At 43.8% G+C, this 22991-nt stretch overlaps 1 protein-coding gene across 1 annotated transcript; it reads right to left on the reverse strand.

The window, feature by feature from the left end:
* Nucleotides 1–13329: 13329 nt before the first annotated feature.
* On the reverse strand, nucleotides 13330–14010 carry LOC134368379 (melanoma-associated antigen 10-like). The gene has a single exon (XM_063084891.1). The coding sequence runs from the start codon at nucleotides 14008–14010 to the stop codon at nucleotides 13330–13332; it is 681 nt and encodes a 226-aa protein (XP_062940961.1).
* Between the last annotated feature and the right edge of the window lie 8981 nt (nucleotides 14011–22991).

The raw sequence follows: 22991 nt of genomic DNA on the forward strand, positions 1-22991 counted from the left end.
ACAGCAAAAAGCCCAATCCATTAATTAACAAAAAATTATAAATTGGAGTTTCTGCAAATTAAGATCTTCTGCTCTTGAAAATCATTGTTAAGAGAGTGAACAGACAACCTACACGCTGGGATAAAATATTCTGAAATCACGTATCTGATAAAGGTCTTACATACCAAATACAAAAAAAGCACTTTTAAAACTCACTAGGAAGGAACCAAACAACCCAATTTAAAATTGGCAGAAGACATGAGCACTTCTACAAAAAGACATACAAATAGACATATTCTCATGGGTAAAAGCCCAGCAACATTAGTGATCGAGGAAATGCAAATCAAACACACAATGAAATACCACTATCGACCTATTAGAATGGCTAATATTGAAAAGACTGGCTATGCCAAGCATTGGTAAGGATTTGAAGTACCGGAACGGAACTCTTATATACACCTGCGAGAATGTAAAATGTCATGATCATTATTCAAAACAGTTTGGCAATTTGTTAGAATGTTGCAGATGCACCTACTATGTGATGCAGGCATCCGACTCCTAGGTAATTAGATAAAACTTTTTCAAGTGCAAAAGGATCTATTGTGATAGAAGACAGATCAGTGGGTTCTTGGGGATGGAGCTGCAGGAAAAGTCATATGGGAGGATTTACAAAGGGCTAAAGAGGAAATTTTTGGGTGTGATGGATCTGTTCACTATCTTTATTGTGGTGATGGCTTCCAGGGTGTATTCATGTGTCAAAACTTATCAAATTTACACATTATGTAGTTTTTTGTATGTCAAATATACTTCAATAAAGCTGTTTTTAAAAATAGTATTTTCTGCAAAAGACAACTTTTGAAAAAATAAAAATAAAAGGATTTGTAAGGGAAAGTATTTAGTCATTGAAATTATTTAGTATTGCTACAGTATGGTGTTGATATAAATCAAGACTTTTAAAATTTGTTTCATTACCATTTAACAATTCTCTGTAAGGATTCAACTTCTGCCTCCAAGAACGTGGAGTAGATATACTTTTCCCTATTTTTTTCTGCTAAGTACAACTAAACAGCCTCGACATTGTATATAAAACAAACATAAGATGACTCTGAAACGTAGAAAGAAAATAGACTGTCTAGTGACCTTGGAACACAAGGAATGACATGGTAGTTAGTTCCCTGGGTTTTCTTTTTGCTTCATATATTCCAGACTTGGAGATGTAGAAGTAGCAATTCGGAAACGCCAATGGGCACAGACAAAAACAAACAACAAAAGCCTGCTTTCTCTAGTCAAAGGACCGGGAAAGGTGCAACCCATTAGGACAGAAACCTTTTAGACAAGAACTGCTCTACTTTAGCCAAACACCACAGAAAACTGTGGCTCTATCCCAACCAGCCAGCAGAGACCAAGTAGTGAGACTAGATTTCTAACCTTACCAGGCTATACCAAGGCATCTGAACCCCCATTCCACTGTACCCCACCAGGGATGGTGACAGAGAACACTCAGCAGGGACCTGGGAGTTTGATTCTCCACTAGTTGGTAATGAGGCCTCCCAGTCACTACTTCCGCCTGCCCCCAGACTGTCCATGGACGCTCACTATTGAGGTGGTGGTATTCAAGGAGGCCTAGTAGAGAATCAGGACTTCAATTTGGCCCAGCAATTGTGAGGCCACCCCTAAGCCCCATGACATCAGAGCTTCACATGGGGAGCAGTAATGAGGCAGCCCTACCCTCCCCAGCCAAAAAAATATTCAGGGGAGGTGTAGTAGGAAGTTGGAACTGCCACAACTGCCCAGCACTAACACAGAGAACCCACTTGGGTATCAGTGGAGGCCAAGTGGAGAACCTGGTCTTCCATCCACATCTGGCGGTGATGAAGAAGTGGTCCCCTTCTCCTGCTGAAGCAGTCACAGAAGAAGTCAGTTAAAACAGAAGGTTGGAATAAGATCCATTGCCTCATGGCCCAATACTTAAATATCCAGGATACAAGAAAAAATAACTCATCACACCAAGAGCCAGGAAAATCTCAACTTGAATTTGAGTAGACAATCAAGAGAGAGCAACACCAAGAGGACACAGGTGTTGGAATTATCTGAAAGTACTAGAAAGAAACCATCATAAGGTGCTTCAATGAGCAATTATAAGTACACTTGAAACAATAAAAACATAGAAAGTCTCAACAAAGAAACAGGATATGTAAAAAAGGACTAAATGAAAAGTTCAAAACTGAAAAATAAAATAACTGCAATAAAAACCTTAGTGGATGCTTTCAACAGCATAATGGAGAGAACAGAGGAATCAGTGAACTGAAAATAGAGCAATAAATTTATCCGATCTGAACAACAAAAAAAAAAAAAAGAAGGAAAAAATAAATAAGTCCTTGAGGACCAATGGCACTATAATAAGAGATCTGACATTTTTGACATCAGAGTCTCAGAAGGAGAGGGGAAAAAGATTAAGGCTCAAAAAAGTATTAAAATGAACAAATTCCTGAAAACCTCCCAAATTTGGCGAAAGGCATAAATTGATAGCATACATATTCAAGAAACTGAGTGAATCTCAAACAGGATAAACCTAAAGAAATTGACTCCAAGACATGTCATAATCAGCATTTCAGAAAACTAAAGACAAAGACAGATATCTGAAAACAGTGACAGAGAAATGACAACTTACCTGTATCTGCCAGCAGCAGAGACCTACACTGAGCCCCCAATATGGCACCATTACCCGGGGTGATCAGCCAGCTGCCTGCTGGCAGGTTGAGTACACTGGACTGCTTCCATCATGGAAAGGGCAGTGTTTTGTCCTTATTGGAATAGACACTTACTCTAGGTATGGATTTGCCTTCCCAGCATGAATGCTTCTGGCAAAACTATCATCTGTGGATTCACGGAATGCCTTATTCACTGTCAGGGTATACCACACAGCATTGCTTCCGAACAAGTAACACACTTCATAGCCAAAGAATTGCGGCCATGGGCTTGTCCTCTTTGAATTCACTGGTCTTACCATGTTCCCCACCATCCTAAAGCAGCTGTTCTGATAGAATGGTGGAATGGCCTTATGAAGTCACAGTTACAGTGCCAGCTAGGTGACAATACTCTAGAGGGCTGGGTCAAGGTTCTCCAGAAGGCTGTATATGCTCTAAATCAGTGCCCAATATATGGTACTGTTTCTGCCATAACCAGGATTCACAGGTCCAAGAATCAAGGAGTGGAAATAGAAGTGGCACCATATGCCATTATCCCTAATGACCCACTAGCAAAATTTTTGCTTCCCGTCCCAATAACTTTATGCCCTGCTTGTCTAGAGGTCTTGGTTCCAGAGGGAGAAATGCTTCCATCAAGAGGCACAAAGTGATCCCATCGAACTGGAAGTTAAGGCTGCCACCTGACCACTTTGGGCTCCTCATGCCTCTAAGTCAACAGGCTAAGAAAGGAGTTACAGTGTTGGCTGGAGTGACTCACCCAGACTACCAAGGGGAAGTTGTACGACTATGTCACAATGGAGGTAAGGAAGATTATGTCTGGAATACAGGAGATCCCTTAGTACTAAGGGTATCTCTTTGTACTACCATCCTCTGTGATTAAGGTTAATGGAAAATTACAACTCAATCCAGGCAAGATGACGAATGTCCCAGACTCTTCAGGGATACAGGTTTGAGTCACCCCCTCCTCCCCCAGGTAAAGAATCATGACAACCTGAGGTGCTCAGTGAGGGTAAATAGAGTACAGAATGGGTAGTAGGAGAAGGTAGTTATAAATACCAATTTGACCACGTGACCAGTCACAGAAAGGGGGATTGTAATTGTCCTCAGTATTGTGCTAAGAATATGTCTCAAAGATGGCAGACTGGATGGTCCCCAGTGTCACTCTCTCCCACAAATCAACCAATTTACAGCTATTAAAAAGCCTTGACAGGGCCGGCCCGTGGCTCACTCGGGAGAGTGTGGTGCTGATAACACCAAGGGCAAGGGTTCGGATCCCATATAGGGATAGCCGGTTAGCTCACTAGGTGAGCGTGGTGCTGACAACACCAAGTCAAGGGTTAAGATCCCCTTACCGGTTATCTTTAAAAAAAAAAAAAAGCATTGACAGACAAGCTGGGGCCACTAGAGCTCAGGGGAAGAGGAAGACAGACCTACAGAGTTCATGAAGGCAGGAGAAGCCATTGTGTGAGAAAGAAAGGATTGCTCTGACCATTTCGAATCCCAGCTGCTTCAAGCCTGGAGCTGGTGAACACATGGACCAAGAGCTGGCAAAAGTCGCTGCCACGCGCTCTTCGTATGAAATTGCTTTGAGGCAGCAGGGGAAAAGAGGGCCTTGGTCGCCCAAAGGCCAGTAAGACCACGAACAGGTTAATGAGGACCCACACAGGAGCGAGGAGCCACAACAAATGGAAAAAAAGCCACTCAGAAGCCAGTGAGTCATGTCAAGGGATCAGTGCACAGCCAATCCCATGGGAAGTGTTTGGGACCTAGGTGGTGGGGGAGACAGGCCACCAGGGGAACACTGGGGCACAGCATGGACAGCAGATCTGCCCTCCAATCAGCGCAGGACCACTTAGTAGAGACTGGTCAGGAATATAGAACTGCAGGAGGGTGTAGTTTGCTAAAAAGTCTCAGGCCCAAGACCAGAGTTTCCACACAACCCAGGTGTACAAGAAATCACAAGACCCAGAAGTACATATAAAGTCAATAATTAAAACCCGAGCTGCACAAAAAACCTTCCCCAGGGAATCAGCAACAAAGCAGCAATTTAGCTCAACCACAGGGCTCAAGTGCTGGTCCCCACAGGAAGTTCCCCTATTTTAGAAGTGAACAAAGGACAACAAATTAGTTCCAGTGCAGAATTTAAATGGTGGGAATAGCAAACAATCCAACACAGAACTGAAAGGAAAAATAAAATACCCAAAGACCAGAGAAAAAATTTGATATTAGGTAGTAAATGTCCCACATCACCAAAGAGCACCTATAAAACCTAAAAGTCCTGGAAGCCCCCAGGATGCCAAGCCAGGGTGTTGGGAGTGCCAGGGACCTGAGCCTGTCCCCTACAACTGCAACCAGCTCAGCAAGGACCACTAAGCTGCAGTAGGAAGTACGCTGGGCTCCTAAGCCAAGGCAGTGGTGGGCTGAGGGTGTCAGCCATGCCCCCATGACACCCACAACCAGCCCAGCAACGACCACCAAGCCACCACAGGAAATACACCAGGCTCCCACGGCAGGGAGGTGAGAAGCCGAGGGCTTCAGCCACACCTCCCAACAACTGCATCCAGCCTAGCAACCACCAAGCCACAGCTGAAAGGCCCGAGGCCTTCCGTGCAGAAATGAGGGGGATGCCATGAGCCTCACCATGTCCCCACCTTCCTCCTTCTCCTACCCTTTTTCCTTTCCCCTTTCCCTCTCCCCCTCCCCATAACTGCTCCGCAACAACATCTTAGAATGTAAAAAAGTAATAATATAAATAAATAAATAAACTAAAAAAAAGATATATCTCTATGCCTGTACATGCATTAGGCAATTATCTTTGTTTTTGTTCCTTTTATTCTTTATTATGAACCGTAAGACTTATTGGCTTTATATCAACATTTTAATATTGTTAACTTTACATCACAGTATTTGCACTTAAGTCATGGGATATTTGAAGAAGTGTAAATATCTAAGGACTTTACCTCTTCTCCTGGGAAAGGGATTAACACGTTTTCAGTTGTATGCAGGATAGTTGCATCATGTTAGGCAGAACTATTACATTATTGTACCACTCGAGGAGGATCTTGAATGGTATAACCACAAACATAATAGATATGCTAACTATTCTTATTAGATCATTATATAATATATGCATGTATTAAAACAACAATTTGTATCCCATAAACAGGTACAATGACAAAATTAAAACAAAATTTTTTATAAAGTTTATGGAAGAGCAAAGAACTAGACGAGATAAAACAATTAAGAGACCCTGATGAACACAGATGCAAAAATCTTCAATAAAATGCTAGCAAACTGAATTCAACAGCGCATTAAAGTATTATACATGATGATCAAGCAGAATTTATCCTTAGGATCCAAGAATGGTTCAACATATACAAATCAATAAATGTGATACACTACATTTAACAAAATGAAAGACAAAAATCATATGGTCATCTAAATAGGTGCAGAAAAATCATTTGACACAATTCAACATTCTTTCATGAGAAAAACTCTCAAAAAATTAGGTATAGAAGGAATGCACTTTAACACAATAAAAGTCATGTATAACAAGCCCATAGCTAACATTATACTCATTGGTGAAAAGCTGAAAGCTTTAACTCTAAGATGAAGAACAAGACAAGGATGCCCACTCTTGCCACTTCTATCCAACATAGCACTGAAAGTCCTAGTAAGACACATTAGGCAAGAAAAAGTACTAAAAGGTATCTAAATTGAAAAGGAAGAAGTAAAATCATCTCTGTTGCTGATGACATGGCTGTGGATATAGAAAACCCTAATTGCTTCCCCAAACAACTGTTAGAACCAATGAACAAATTCCGTAAATTTGCAGGATGCAAAATCAACATGCAAAAATCAGTTGCATTTCTATTAACTACAGACTATCAAGAAAGTAACTAAGAAAAAATTTCATTTATGATAGCATCAAAAACTAATAAAATAATTTTATTTGTTTTTCATGTTTTCCCCATTTAAAAAACATTTTTCTTTTAATTTTTATAAAAAATAATTTTAAACAAAGAAATGAATTGTCTGAACACTGAAAATTATACACCATTGGTGAAATTGAAGAAGACACAAAGAAATGGAAAGACATGGAATGTTCATGAGTTGGAGGAATCAATATTGTTACAATGTTCATACTACTCAATGTGATCTACAGATTCAATGGAATTACTATGAGGATTCCAATGACATTTTTCACAGAAGTAGAAAAAGCAATCGTAAAACTAGTATGAAACCAGAAAGGATCCCAAGTAGCCAGATCAACCTTGAGCTAGAAGAGCAATGTTGCAGGCATCACACACCCTGATGTCAAAGTTTATTACAAAACTGTTGTAATCAAGACAGCATGGTACAGGCATAAAAACAGACTCACAGACCAACGGAACAGACTAGAAGTCCCAGAAATAATCCCACACATTACAGTTAACTAATATTTGAGAAGGGCTGTAGGAATACACAATGGAGAAAAAAGAATCTCTTGATCATTTTTTTTTTATTTTTTTTATTTTTATTGAATCAAAATTGATTATACATACTTTTGGGGTTCGACATTGAGAAATGTTGATCAAATCAATATTACCAGCATATATATTGTTACAAATCATAATAATTCTTTATGTCCTCTGTCCAATCTCTCCCCATCCCCCTCTCCCTCCACCTCCCCCAACTAATTACCCTAGATTTCTTCTCTCCTTCTGAAAGAATAATGGTTACTGTGTTGATTTGTTGCCTAGATGATCTGTCCAATGCTGAGAGGTGTGCTGAGGTCCCCCAATATTATCATAGAGCAGATGATTCTTCTTTCACTCTGAAATGGGCTTCATGGAGAGAGACATCCTCTTCTTTTCTTTGGACTCTGCTGGTGACTCTCCTTGTGGCAATGCACTCCAGTGGATGGCGGACCATCTCCATGCTGGTTGTGGTGTCTAGCCGCTTTCGTGGCAGCCATGATTATGGTGAAGGCTATGGAGGGCCACCCAAACGGAGGTGATGTTTTTGCCATGTTTCTCAGTGCTGGAGATGTGCCTGGTTGTGGGGAGTGTCTGGTCCCCGGGTCCATGCCTCAGGTACCTGGGTGGGCACCAAGGTGTGGGTATGGTTTGCCTGGTTGTGGGATGGGCATCTGGTCCATTTCTCCATGCCTCAGGTGAAAGGAGAGTCTCTTTTAAAAATGGTGTTAGGAAAAGTGGATTTCCAAATGCAAAAGAATAAAATTGTATTCTTCTTTTAAATGATAAACAAAAACCAGCTCAAAATGGATTCAACATTTAAAAGTAAGGCCCCAAAATCTAGAAATTCTAGAAGAAAATAGGAGAGAAACATCTAGAGATGGGTCTTGGCAATGCCTTTCTGACTATGACTTCAAAAGTACAGGCAACGAAAGCAAAAATAAACAATTGGAACTACATCAAACTAAAAAGTTTCTGCACAGGAAAGAAAATCAATAAAATAAAAAAGCAAGTTACAAAATGAGAGAAAATACTTGTAAATCATATATCTTATAGGCGGCTAACATGCAAAAAATATAAGGAACTCATAACATTCAGCAGGAAAACAAAGAAACAAACCAAAAACCCCAGTAACCCAATTTAAAAAATGGACAAAGTAACCCCCGTTAGGATGGCTAAAATCCAAAAGACTATGAACGATAAATGCTGGCGAGGTTGCGGAGAAAAAGGAACTCTCATACATTGTTGTTGTGACTGCAAAAAGGTGCAGCCTCTATGGAAAATGGTATGGAGGTTGCTCAAACAATTGCAGATAGATCTACCATACGACCCAGCTATCCCACTGTTGGGAATATACCCAGAGGAATGGAAATCATCAAGTCGAAGGTATACCTGTTCCCCAATGTTCATCGCAGCACTCTTTACAATAGCCAAGAGTTGGAACCAGCCCAAATGCCCATCATCAGATGAGTGGATACGGAAAATGTGGTACATCTACACAATGGAATACTACTCAGCTATAAAAACGAATGAAATACTGCCATTTGCAACAACATGGATGGACCTTGAGAGAATTATATTAAGTGAAACAAGTCAGGCACAGAAAGAGAAATACCACATGTTCTCACTTATTGGAGGGAGCTAAAAATTAATATATAAATTCACACACACACACACACACACACACACACACACACACACACAAACCGGGGGCGGGGGGGAAGAAGATATAACAACCACAATTATTTGAAGTTGATACGACAAGCAAACAGAAAGGACATTGTTGGGGGGGAGGGGGGAGGGAGAAGGGAGCGAGGTTTTGGTGATGGAGAGCAATAATCAGCTACAATGTATATCGACAAAATAAAATTAAAAAAAAATAAATAAAATAAAATAAAATAAAAATAAATAAATAAATAAATAAATTCACACACAGACACACACACACACATACACACAGAAAAAAAAAACCGGGGGGGGGGGGGAAGAAGATATAACAACCACAATTACTTGAAGTTGATACCAGAAGCAAACAGAAAGGACATTGTTGGGGGGGGTAAGGAGGAGGGAGGGAGGTTTTGGTGATGGGGAACAATAACCAGCGGAAATGTATATCGACAAAATAAAAAAAAAAAAAAAAATGGACAAAGGACCTGAATAGGCATATCTCTGAAGAAGATATTACAAATGGCCAACAGATACACGAAAAAGTGCTCAAGGCAACTAAGCACCAGTGCAGTGCGAATGAAAACCACAATTAGATATCACCACACACCTGTTAGGATGGCTATTATCAAAAAGTCAAATGATAAGAAGTACTTTTGAGGATGTGGAGAAAAGGGAACCCTTGTACACCGTTGGTAGGATTGTAAATTGGTGTAGCCATTATGTAATACAGTATGGAGACTCCTCAAAAACTAAAAATAGAACAACTTATGATCCAGCAGCCACAGTTCTGGATGTATATCCAATGAAATTGAAATAGGGATCTCAAAGAGATATCTGCACTCCCATGTTCATTGCAGCGTTATTCACAATAGCCGAAACGTGAAAGCAACCTAAGAGTCCATCAATGGCTAAATAGATAAGGAAAATGTGACAAATACGTATAATGGAATATTATTCAGCCCTAGCAAAGAAGGAAGTCCTGCCCTTTGGGAAAATATAGATAAACCTGGAGGACATTATGCTAGGCAAATTAAGCCAGGCACAGAGGGACAAATGCTATGTGATCTCATTTACATGTGAAATCTAAAGCAGTCAAACGCATAGAAGCAGAGAGTAGAAAGTTTGCCAGGGGTTGGGGGTTGGGGGGAACGAAAGGATTTTCTCTAGCTTTACAAAATCTCAGTTATAAAATGAGTAAGTTCTGGAGACCTAATGTATATCATGGTAACTATCGCTAATACCAATGTATTATATACTTAAAATTTGCTAAGAGGGTAGATCTTAAGTGTTCTCACCACACACACAAACAGTAACTATAGGAGGTGATGAATATGTTAATTGTGGTAACCACTTCACAATGTATATGTATATCAAAACATCACTTGTACACCTTAAATATACACAATTTTCATTTGTCAAAAAGAAAAAAAAAACATTATGAAAAAGTAGAATAAAGTTTGAAGAATCACACTGCCTGATTTTAAGATAAGGCTGTAGTAATCAAGAAACTGTGCTACTGGCTAAGGGACAGACACAGGATCAAAGGAACTGGTTAGAGACTCGGGAAATAGACACAGACCAGTATGGCTTTTAGTTTTACAAATGTAATTCAACTGAGAAAATGTTGTTCTTTTCAGTAAATGGTATTAGAACAATTAGATACCCATGTGTAAAAAATGTATCATAGATCTAAATATTAAATGAAAATCAGTAACACTTTTTTAAAAAGCACAGGAGAAAATCTCATGACCTAAAGTGAGGCAAGGAGCTCTTGAACATGACACCAAGAGCACAATTGATAAGGGGGAAAAAATAATTGAGACTTCCGCAAAATTAAAAACATTTGCTGTGAGAAAGACAATAAAAAGTCAAAAAGTCAAACTGCAGACTGAAAGAAAATATTTGCAAACTATATACCCAACAAGGGAATTGTATCTAGGGTGCGTAAAGGGCTCTCAAAACTTGAAAATTAGAAAACAAATGACCCAGGTTTAATAATGGGCAAGAGACGTTAGTGAGCACCTCACCAAAGCGGGCATATGATGGCAGATGAGCACATGCAAAATTGTTTTACATCATTAGCCATTAGAGAAATGTCAGTCAAAATCAAGATGAGATAACACTATACACATTTGAAAGCGATTAAAATTTTAAAAATTCTGACACGACTAATTGCGAGCAAGGATAAAGAACAACTTGAAATCTCTTCTTTATGTCTGCTTTTAGTACCATGGAACTGGGGCCCATTGTTTCGTTTCCTGAGAGACATTACAGAGTCATGGGAAGAGAAATGAATTGAGACAGAAGGCCCGCCTTAGGTTGGGAGGAGTGAGAACCGTGTGCGCTCTACAGGAATTCAGACCATGTGTATTAGTTTGCTTGGTCTGCAGTAACAAAGTAAAGTAGACTGGGCAGCTTAAACAACAGAAACTCATTTCCTCACAGTTCTGGAGGCTGGAAGTCCAAGATCAGTGTGTGGGCAGGGTTGGTTTCTCCTGAGGCCTCTCTTACGGGCTTGTAGATGGCCATCTTCTCCCTGTGTCTTCACGTGGTCTTTCCTTTGTGCATATTTGTGTTCCAATCTTCTCTTCTTATAAAGACAGCAGTCATACTGGAGTAGGGCATGCTCTAATGACCTGATTTTAACCTAATAACCTTTGTAAAGATCCCATTTCCACATACAGTCACATTCTGAGGTACTGGGGTTAGGAATTTTGTGGCAGACACAATTTTGCCCATAACACCAGGGATCCAGCCCCCGCCCTGTTGCTTATTGGCCATGTGGTTACAGGGAAATTACCAAAGCCCTACGAGCCTCAGGTTCATCATCTGTGAAATGGGTGTCCTAATGAGTTTGTCTTGTAGGACTGTTGAAATGTATGTAATGCATGCAAAGCACTTGGCACAGTGTCTGACATGTATTAGACTTTTAATGCTTGGCACTTATCTGTATCACTATTTGGACCTCAGATCCTACTAGCCTCTCCTCTGGGAAAGTTATTGCTTTTGTTGTAATCTAGGAGACCTCACAGAGTATGCAGCACAATAGTACAAGGAATACCAATTCAGTCATAAATGTTGCTTGAAAGATAAAACTAGGTAAGATTTCCATCCTAGATGATCTATTATTTCATGTGGGTGTGCGGGAGTGTTCCCCAGCTGGATGCAACTCGAAGCTTGTAGAATCTGAGTCAAGGACAAAACTCTTCCCATTCTCCCAGCTGCTCTTCCATTCATACCCCTATTTTCGTTAATCCCCCTCACCACCAAAAATCCAGCTCTTGCTTACAATTGGCCTAATTACCCTCAAGATAACCTACTTAAAATGCCATTTTAATGGGGCTGGCTCTGCTTCTCCCAGTCAGGCAGAAGAGTACCGGGCCAGTGGCTTCTGGGCCTCACCTCCTGGGAGATTCACTCTTACTTCTCAGGAAACCCTTGCACGTGGTGGGTTTAAATCACCTAGTTCCTGCACTGTGTTCAACTGCAACTAGGACAGGAGTGCAGGACACTTTCCATACCTGCTCCAGGTGGAGATTCCTCTCTGCTTGATCCACCATCCAAAAGGAACTGCTCAGAAAAGTGTTCCAATCCAGGCTCTGCTCGCAGCCCTAAGACACAGCGTCTGAGAGCCTGGCCCCTGCCACCACCCAGCTTCAGTGCAGGCAACTCCCACAGAGGGAAGTGCAGCTTCCAAAGCCCCAGGCTGGCTTGGTTCCGGACATTTACAGTCGACTGCTCTCATCTGAAGCCCCACCATCTGCCTAACCCTTTTCTACTTGTTCTGTAGGATTCAGAGGACACCTCACCACCTTCCCGATATGGCGGCTGCTCCTAGGCTCAACCATCCTATGGGTTGGGCTTATCCTAATATCTCCACAACTAACACAGGGCCTTCCAGAGAGCGATGCTCAATGAATGTTTGTAGAATAAACGAGTTGTGAGCAGTGGTTTCATTTATGGAGATGTAATTTCTCCTACATCATGGAAGAACACAAGCAAATCCAGGTATACATATATATTTTAATTTCACAGATCAACAGAGCTAAAGGGAAAAGGAAGCCAAAAATTAATGATTTCTTACTTTTATCTCTATTTCTTGACCTCATATTATTTTGTTAAGTTTTTTCATATTTCCAACTAAATTCCTATTCCGATGTCATGCTATCTTGTTACAGACCACAAAATAAGATGGAAGGGTTTCCAATTTGTTTTATGAAATAGCAAAACTTTTACTACTGAAATGGTAAAGAGTAATAAATGTGTGATCAATGTCATTCATAAACTTAGTTTCTTAAGGTAATTAAACCTTCCATTTAAAGGAATAACATTTGAAAAATTCCAAACTGAAAACAAGAGAAAGCTCCAAGTTACCCTTATAGAACAGGAAACCAAAGCTGTTTGTTATTCACTCTATTTCCCCTAGCCCCACACTATCTTTCTACTTAAAACAGTGACTGCTATTTTCAAACACAGTCGAGAATCTACCTTAGACTTCATCTGGGGTTAGAGAAGCTTCAAGGTGTGCCACTAGAAGTGGTACTGGCCGTGGCAGAAGTGCCATTTGTGGTGGCAATTCCGGCCTGGGTGCTATCTTCCTCACCTCTCAAAGCCATCTGATACAAGTGTGGTAATAAACTGGGGAAAGTAATATTGAACTGGGCCAAATGCTCCAGAACTTCCATCTTGCTGGTGTCAGGGTGGGCACGTGGGCCCCACAGGAACCGATAGCACGCAGGATCACTGTTGGGCACCTTCCAGTACTCCAGGTAGTTTTCCTGCACCCAATCTTCGGTGATGAGCTTCCTGGGCTCTCCATAGATGGGGTGCTCCCTCCCAGGACACAACCCCAGCACACCCAGCACATACCACATGCTCTTCTCAGAGGTGCAGTCGCCCTCCATGAAGACCAAGCCCAGGGTGATAATCAGGAGGCCGGTCTTGGGCACGCTCTGGTCATCGCTCTGCATCCCATCGTAGGTGAGGCCCAGGGAGGTGCTGAGGATGTAGGAGTGGCTGGCAGGGTCCACTTCCTTCACTGCAATGCCATAGACAATCTCCATGTATTTAGAGACTTTGCTGAAGATGGCAGGGAATTGGTCCTCGTAATTTTTGAGGACACCATTCAGCATTTGTTCCTTTGTGATCGGCTCCTTCTTTCGATACTTGAGGAGGAGGAGATTAAGCAAATCATACATCATCTCCTGTGGTGCACCCTGGAGCAAGTACTCAGGGAATCCTGCATCCTGTGAGCTGCTTGGGCCCTCCTCTTCTTGGCTGCTGGGGCTCTAGCTTGCCTGGCCCCATGGAGGGGAGACAGTGGCAGTGGGGGATGAGCAGACACTCTGAGGACTCTGGGGAGGACTTGGTGTTCCAGCAGCAGGCACGCCCTCCGGGGTGCCCGGGATCAGAGGAGAGGTGGAGGCAGAGGAGTTGGAAGAAGAGGAAGAGGGGGTGAAGAAGAACACCTCCATGTCTTCCTCATCGCCAGGAACCTGCGCACCCACCAGGGCTGGTGCCTCTCTTTGGGCCCGAAGGTCTTCCTCAAGCTCGCAGAGCTGACTCTTCTGACAATAAGGCATTGCGACTTTCCCTGGGGACAGAAAATAGGAGTGTGGGCTGGAGTTGGGTGACGGGGATGGGGATGCACAGGCCTGGGGGAGGGAGAGAGCGGTTGAGTGGCCTCAGCCTAGAACCACACCCTAGGGGGCTCTGACAAAGGCCTACTTACAGGTCTTCTCTTTCGCTGGTGCTCTAGGGCCTCACAGGGCTCCTGTCCTCCTGGTCGGCCTGTCTCCTGTGGACCTGAAGGGGGAATGAGACGGCCCCTCAGGGTGCAGCCGGCAGAGAATGAGGCTCCAGCACTGACAGTATTGTGGGTGGGGCCGGGCACTGCGGGGTCCCCTCTGTTCTGGGGCTGGTGGGGCTCTTGTAACTCATTCAGGGCATGCACCTCACCTTGACGCCTGGCTCTCCTGTGCCTCCTCTGCTGTTACCTGAGGACACTGCCTCAGACCAAGGTCTCACCTCTCAGTTCCTGGAGCTGCTGTAAGAGGAATAGAGGAAGTCCTCAAGCTGCAGACTGCAAGGACACCTTGGACTCCCAGTGCCGACAGGAGGGCAGGCCGCACTCTGTGAGGTCCCCATTGTTCTGTGGTGAATGAATGGTCCCCTCCATACTCACTCAGAGCCCTCACCTTTACGTCGGCAGGACCCGGACCCAACCCTTCTGCTGGCCTGAGAAACTCTCAGAACAAGAGCTCACACCCCTGATAGGGAACAAAAGCCAGAGAGGGGCCCACATCTGGCCACACATCCCCAGGGTATCCCAGGGAGGACCGCAGGAGGTGCCCAAATTTAGTGGGATCAATATGTCCTGGAGTGAGCGGTCTGCGTGATATCACCTTTATGTCTGGCAGGTCCTGGGATTCTCCCTCTGTTGACCTGAGGCCACCGTCCTTACGCCAAGGCCCTATCTCCATGAGACACTGGAAAAGGAAGTGAGAGCCCAACCACCCGCTGTTCCCTGGGTCTTCCCATGGCTGACAGAAGGAACAGGGAGGGGCTGGGGTCCTGTGTGTTCTGGTGTGGGTGGTCCCCTCAGCCCTCACCTTGACTCCTGGTAGGGCCTGGGACAAATCTCTCTGTCGATCTGAGAATAGCCCTCTCACATCAAGGTTCTATGCCCTCTGAGACTCCTGAGCCAGAAGTGAGGCTCAGTCTGAAGGCCTCCCCACAGTCTCCTGGGCTGACATCAGGGCCACAGTGGATATCTGTGGGGCCTTCTTTATGTTCTGGGCTGGGGATACCTCCAGTCCTCACCAAAACCTCTTCCCTTGACAGATCCTGGGATTCTTCCCTCAGCTGATCAGATGTTTCTCTCCCTTCTGATCCAATCTCTCCCCTAAAACCAAGGCCCTCAGCTCCCTGGAAACCCCAAGCCAGAAGTGACAAGGTGTTATATCCTGGGGGTGTCACCCCAGCCTGGGGTCTCCGAGAGTTGAGAACAGGGGACCACTGCATTCTGTGGGGTCCTTTCTTTTAGGAGTTAGGGGGTACCTTCAACTAGATCTATCACCTTGACTCCTGGCTAAGCCTCAGATGACTCCTTCTGTGACCAGATGTGGCGCTCTCTGCTGACCTGAAGTTGCCCCTCAGACCGAGACCTTCACCTCCCTGAGAGGCCCAAGATAAAAGTGAGGGTGCATCGTATCTGGGCACTTTTGCCCAGGATGTCCCAGGGCAGACAGCAGGGCCTGGGTCCAGACTGTTTTGGGTTGGGGCTTCCCTCAGTCCACCCTCAGGGTATTCACCTGTAATCCTGACAGGGTCTAGACCAACCCTCTGCTGAGCTGGCATCACCTCCCTTAGCTCAGGACAAACTCTCACATGTTTGAGGACCCCCTTTCCCCACCACGGTGGAATTGACAGCATGCCACACCCTGCTGCCCCTACCTGGGTCCCCTAGGGGTTGAGAACAGGGAAGCTGGACTCTGTGGTGTCTTTTCTGAGATGGGTAGGTATATTTAGTCTTCACGAGGGGTACTTACCTCGACTTCTGAAAAACCTGGCACTTGTCCCTCAGCTGATGTAAGGCTACTCCCCTCAGAACAAAGTCATTTCCTCCCTGAAACCCTCCCCAGGCTGAAGTCAGAGGCTGCCACATCCAGACAGCCCTGCCTGGGTCCTCCCAGGGTCAACAACAGGGGTGGGGAGTTGTTGGGTCCTCGCTATCTGTGGTGGGAGGTCCCTACATTCCTCCCTCTGTGTCCTCACTTGGATGTTTGGCAGGGCCTGGGACTCTTTCCTATGCCGACCTGATGCTGCAACCCTCAGACCCAAATCCTCACCACCCTCAGAGCCCCCGAGGCAGCAGCGAAGGAGCATCATATCTGGTCACCCTGCCTGGAGCTTCTAGGGCCGACAGTGGTGACAGAGTGGGTTCCTGGGAGGCCTCTGCTGTTCTGGGGTGGTGGTATACCCTGTCGTCCCTCAGGCAAAAGTGTTCACCTCCCTGACTCCCCAAAAGGAGAAGCAAGGACGCAACACTTCTGGCAACCCTGCCCACGTTCTCCCAGGGCGGGGCTGGGCCCCATTTTACCTGGGGTCCTGGGTCCCCTGAATCCTTACCTTGACTCCAGGTAGATCCTGGGCTTCTGAAGCTGACAGCGGGGGTGGAGATGGGTCTTCTCGGTTCTTTCACAGGGTCCCGACATTCGCGCCTGACAGTGCCTGGTCCTGTCCTTACTCAAACCCAGTCATCCATATCACAAAAAAGCTCTGACTTCCAGAGTCGCCTGAAGTTTCATGGGGGAGGGGTGGCTCAGCCTGACAAGTATGTCCCCGAGTGGCTCTCGGCTGACAACGGGGGCACAGCTGGAAGATTCTGGACCCTCAGTCCAGCCTCATTATCTCACTTCGTCTCTAACACAGACAGAGGTGGGTCCGCTCCGCCGACTGGAAGTGTGCACCTCAAACCAAGGCCCTCCATTTTCTCAGACCTCCAAGGCGGAAGTGAGAGGACGTCACAAAACGCACTATACCCGGGGCCTCCTGGGCTGAAATGGACTCTGTGGGTTCCCTGAGTTCATTCTGAGGGGCCTCACCTTGGTTCTGCGCAAAGAGTGGACCCCTGGACCCTGAGACCTGATTCTCCCCTGTCAAAGCAAGGCTTGTCTCCCAAAATCCCCTGACAAGTCTGCCCCCGAGTGGTCCACGGGTGGCAGCAGGGGCACAGCTGGATGATTCTGAGTCCCTCACCCCCCTGAGAGTCTCACCTCGACTGCTAGCACAGACCGATCTCGGCACCCTCCGCTGACTGGAAGTGTGCACCTCACACCAACCTCTCCCGTTTATCAGATGCCCCAAGGCAGAAGTCAGAGGACGTGCCTTCTGGCACCGTGCTGGGCGTGTCCTGGGCTGAAATGGACTCCGTGGGTCCCCTTACTTCACCCTCAAGGTCCTCACCTTCATTCCTAGGAGGCCTGTGACACCTCCCTGGGCCTACCTGAATATGCCCCTCTTGGACCGAGGTCCATGCTTCCCCGATTCCTGGAGGCAGAAATGGACTTGTGTAAGTCAATCCTCCTGTAGGTGAAAATTGGGGAACTGGTCACCCTGACACCTCTGTCTGGGTCCTTGCAGGGTTTACGGCACGGGCGGAGATGGATTCTTTATATATGTTGGTGGCTGGATGGAGAAGGGAACCAAACCCCTGGTCTTGATGTTATCAAAGCACTCTGTAATCAACTGAGCTAACCAGACAGCACGAGATGGAGTCTTTGAGGTAGCTTTGTTTGGGGGAGTGGACCCCTCCGACGTCACTCATGAGGGCCCTCATCTTGGCAACTGGCTTCATGACCAAATGCTTTCTGGGAGATGTCCTCCCTGTCACATCTGAGAATTTGTCTAACTGCAGCCCTTGTGAAAAATGACTCCAAGTCTGGAACTGCAGCAGGGAAGACCAGTGGTGGACAGTCATATCTATAGTGTTGCCTTAGAAACACCTCTCCTGCATCTATATTTACCATGTATATTTTAACTTCTATTCTTTGTTTATGCCTTTTTTTCTTAGCAATTGATCATTTTGCAAAAAATGTCTATTTTATAAGCATTTTCAAAGAACTGGGTTTTGTTAGTTATCTCGGATATCTGTTTCATTATTAATGCATTTATCTTTATTATTTCCTACTCTCTTCTAACTTCGACTTGATATTGTATTTATTCCCCAGCTTCTTGATTTGCCTGGATGTTTTAAATGTTTTTTTAAGTTTCTCATACATTTAAGGATATCCATTTCCCTCTGAGTATCACTTGAGCTGTATCACACAGTCTGTGTTAAATACTTTATGTGAATAGCTTGAACTCCTCACAAGTTGAGTATATTACTCTATTACTTATCCTATTATTTTTTCCATATATATGCCCAAATAAGGGGGTGTGAAATTATTTTTGAGAAAATTGAGAAAAGGTTGAAAGGGATAGAATGTCATTTGGAGGAGATCTCAGGATCCAGGGGCATTTTGTTTTGTTTTGTTTTGTTTTTGTCATTAGTTATAGAAGGGACTTAATCATTTTCAAAGGCTGTTGACAGAGTTGGGTTTGTTGCAGGAATGCAAAGAAGTTTAACACTATAAGATCAATCAATATAATGGACAATGTGTAACAGTCAGGAAAATAGAAACCCTTCTGAACATTTAATACAGAGTGAATATAATGCAGGGGACTGGTTACATAAGTGTAGGAGAAGCCAAACATGGGAGAAGTGGAGAACCCAATAATTAGCAACATGAAGTAGTAAATCCCACCTCTAGGCTGAGAGGAGAGGATGTTACTGGAGCCTATGTGTTGAGTTCGACAGGATCTGAAGTCATGGTGGGCCAACGTGATGGTGGCTGGAGCCAAGGAAAATATGTAGTCATTGAAAGAGAGGCCACCTGATGCAGAGGAAGAATGAGAAAAACTCTGGCTGCTCGGTCCTGGTTTTATCTCCTGTGGGTCCCTCCAGTTGGTTAAACCAAAATGGCAGCCAAATGTTGGTGAGCTTAGAAATTGTAGCCTGCACGGGTCAATCCCTGTATAGCAGAGAGCAGAGCAGAAGAATGAGTGATGGGTCTGTGGGCAAATAGTACTAAGACTGGCTAACTACATTAATATATTGAGTGAGAAAAATCATATCTCAATTCATCTTAAATGTATTCAATAAAAATAACATACTTTAGTAGTGAAAGAAATGTTATCTCAAAGTATAAAATGTAGTGCTATGAATACATAAGGATATAATCAAATGACCGAATAAATAAAGAAATGGAGAAGAGTAGACAAATCTCCTGTGCAGAAGAATTGCTGACCATTTATGCAGGTATTCTCTACTCCTCAAGTGTGGGCTGTGCATTAGTGATGTTCTTCCAGTGTGGATGGGGGGAAAAGGGTAACTTTACAGTAGGGAAGCCTGAAAAACACCACCTGGGGGAGGTGGTCAAGATTAACATCAACAGTGGTAAGGCACTGTTGGTAGTATATGTCCTTAATACCATGCCATGAGAATAGCACTTTACCTCTGTGGTCTTCCCCTTCCCAAATTCGTAATCCCAGTGTAATCACGACAGAATCATCAGAAAAATTCCAAAAGAGGGACATCCTACAATATGCCTGACTAGTATGGCACTCTTCAAAACTGTCAAGATCATCACAAACAAGGAATGCCTGAGAAACTGTCACAGCCAAGAGAGGAGCCTAAGGAGGCATCATGGGTAAATGTGGTGTGAAATGCTGGGCAGAATCCTGCAACAGAAAAAGGATATTAGAGAAAAATGAATGGAAATATGAATAAAGTGTGGATTTTTGATAATAACATTTTATTAGTATTGGTTTATTAGTTGTGACAATCGTGCCGTACTAAGATGATAGTAACAGGGGAGATTCAGTGAGACATATGCACCCTCTCTGTACTATCTTTGTAAGTTTTCTGTAAATCTAAAATTATTCTAAAAGAAGTTTATTAAAAGTTGAAAAAAAGAAAATTGAGCCAACTAGATGAAGAATAGGTATGAAAAACATATGGCCAACATTGTGCTTATATGGGGAAAAGTTGAAAGCTTTTGCTCTGAAATTGGGTCATGAATGGACCCTTGATTTATGGAAATGGTGGACTGTGAAGTAATGTAGAGAGGACAGTCATTTTAATAAATCACAGTGAAACAACTGGGTCTCTAAATAGAATAGAAAATGCAACTGGAACCCTCCTGACGCTATACAAAAGCTAATTGCAGAGGAATTAAAGACCTAGTTTTCAAATTGTTGTAAAAATGTCAGCCATACATGAAATTATGTAAAATGAACCTTCATATATTTCTGTCATCTAGAGAGCTAGCAGCATGGGCCAAGTAGGGCATTGATAATGCCGGACGGGAAAGGACTGAAGGAGGCTGGGGAAGCTGGTCAGGTCAGTATCAAAAAGGATGCAGATGATACGAGTGGGGGAAAGAGAGGAAGTGGCAGCTCCTTCTGCCCTTTGTCTCCAACGTAGATTGCCTTGCCACCTTCATGGGCCTTTCTTTTCAAAGAGCACAATCGGGAATGTAGAGGTGGCTTGGGAGAAAGCTACCTGGATCGATGATCTGTTCATTCCACCTCCCACAGCATCCCCTGCTGAAATCTGGAGCCCTGGAGCTTCAAGAAGTATGGCCTGACAGCACGATTCAGAGACTCGTGACAAGGGATGTTGGGCTGACACTCTAAACAGGCCCAGGAGGACTTTACCCACCTGGAGGCAGTGCCAGGTTATCCACATGTGACAGGAGAAGGGTCCTACCTCTGTCCTCATCAGGATGTGAGCTCTTGATGGGAGGAAGGGTTTCAGGGTTTTTGCTTCCTTCATTTTATGCTCACTTCAAGGTGTCCTGCAGATCCTGCGCTTTTGTGGGAAACTCTCTCTGGGGATCCCCACTACTGGGACTTGGAGTACTTAACGGAGCAAAGGAAGGGGTCTCTCCTGAGGTCAGAGGTACTCTAAAGGTAGAGAGGATAGGTATCATGGGATGACCCTGAGCAAATTCCACAATGGGAGGGGGCCTCCAGGGACAGCAGTGCATGGGCTTCTTCACCAGCACATCAGCTACCACCAGTCTGGGCAGGATATGTCATGGAAGTCTTAATGAAGACCCTTCACCATTAAAATGGGATTTGGAGTTCCTAGTTGGAAAGGCTTCAGGTTAGCAATTAGTCTCAGAATGAGAACGGGGTCACCTAAACTGGAGCTCCAGGTGATGGGCTGAGAAGGCACTGCAGGAAGGAAGAACGCCATCTTGATTATCACATCTACCCATGGATAGTTGCTGGCCCAGATCAATGTGTGCCCCGACCTCTGCTCCACCTACTTCCCCTAAGCTGTCCTCTCTCTCTCTCTCTCTCTCTCTCTCTCTCTCTCTCTCTCTCTCTCTCTTTTACATTTACAAGTTGGATTATATTTTGCTTTATTTTATTTTAAAATTTTTAATTTATTACTAGCATATTCATTTTTACAAATTGTTATATTTCTTTACGCCCTATTTTGGCTAAGATCAAGTGTAGTGCCCTCACTCTTGACAGGGCCCTCACGGAATTCAGGAAACTCAAGATTCCACAAGTGGTTGAATTGTGGTTTTGCCAGAGATTTCACTGAAGGTTTGGTTCATCTCCACATCTACTCCGCCCAGGAACAACTGAGCTCTTGTGGAGGTTGCTTTCTTCCTCAGCTTTGGCTATCAGTGTCTCAGGTGCAGTTAGCCTCTCTTGTAGCCAGAATGGGGTACACAATGTCAGAGGTGAAGGTGGAAAATCTTGGGTGTTTATTTCACAATGGTTCCTCTTTGCCTCCCCCGGCCAGATCCACAGGGAGATCTTTCTCAGATCTTCATTTTGACAACCTATTGGGGTTTCTGGAGGTAAGGCCCACGAACTTTCCTCTAAAGCCTGCAGCCCCAGGTAGCTTATTACTCTCATAGTACCTCACACTCAACCTTCAGAAATTCATCAGAATTACCACTTAGATATTCTTACCAGTTTATGGCTCCAGCAGCTTTTGCTCCAGGTAAACAAATCTTTCCTGTGGCTCTTTGTATGCACCTGTCTCTCCACATTTTGGGTTGGTGGTTTGCCCTAAAGTCTCGGTTCTCGGATGGGTGTAAGAAAACTAGTTAATTTTTCAGTTTGTTAAGCATTTTCTTGTTGTAAGAATGGGAGTGTGGACAACCGTATAGTTTTTAGGACTGCTTTAGGTATTACATATATGGTATAAGTATACATATAATATATATATATAATATACATATTATGTATGCATTTATGTATATATAAAATATCACAGTCTACTGTTGTTGACATTTTACCAGTTTACCTCCCTTCATGTCTTTTTACCCTTCCCAATTTATGTCTTCATTGTCTTAAATATTTCTTATATATACATTTAAAGCCACATCAATGTGATAACTTTTGCTTAACCTGTCAAACATAACTTAGAAAACTCAACGGGAGAAAGAAAGCCTATTGTATTCACCCACATATTTGCTTACTATGTTCTTTTTACCTTCCTGATGATCCAATTCCCCATTAACCTTTTCATAATTTTTATTTTTCTGTTTGGGGAACTTCCTTTTCCTTCATCAGAAAATGTTTTGATTTCTCATTCATCCTGAAGGAT

This window comes from Cynocephalus volans, chromosome X, assembly GCF_027409185.1.
Source record: "Cynocephalus volans isolate mCynVol1 chromosome X, mCynVol1.pri, whole genome shotgun sequence".
Taxonomy (NCBI): domain Eukaryota; kingdom Metazoa; phylum Chordata; class Mammalia; order Dermoptera; family Cynocephalidae; genus Cynocephalus; species Cynocephalus volans.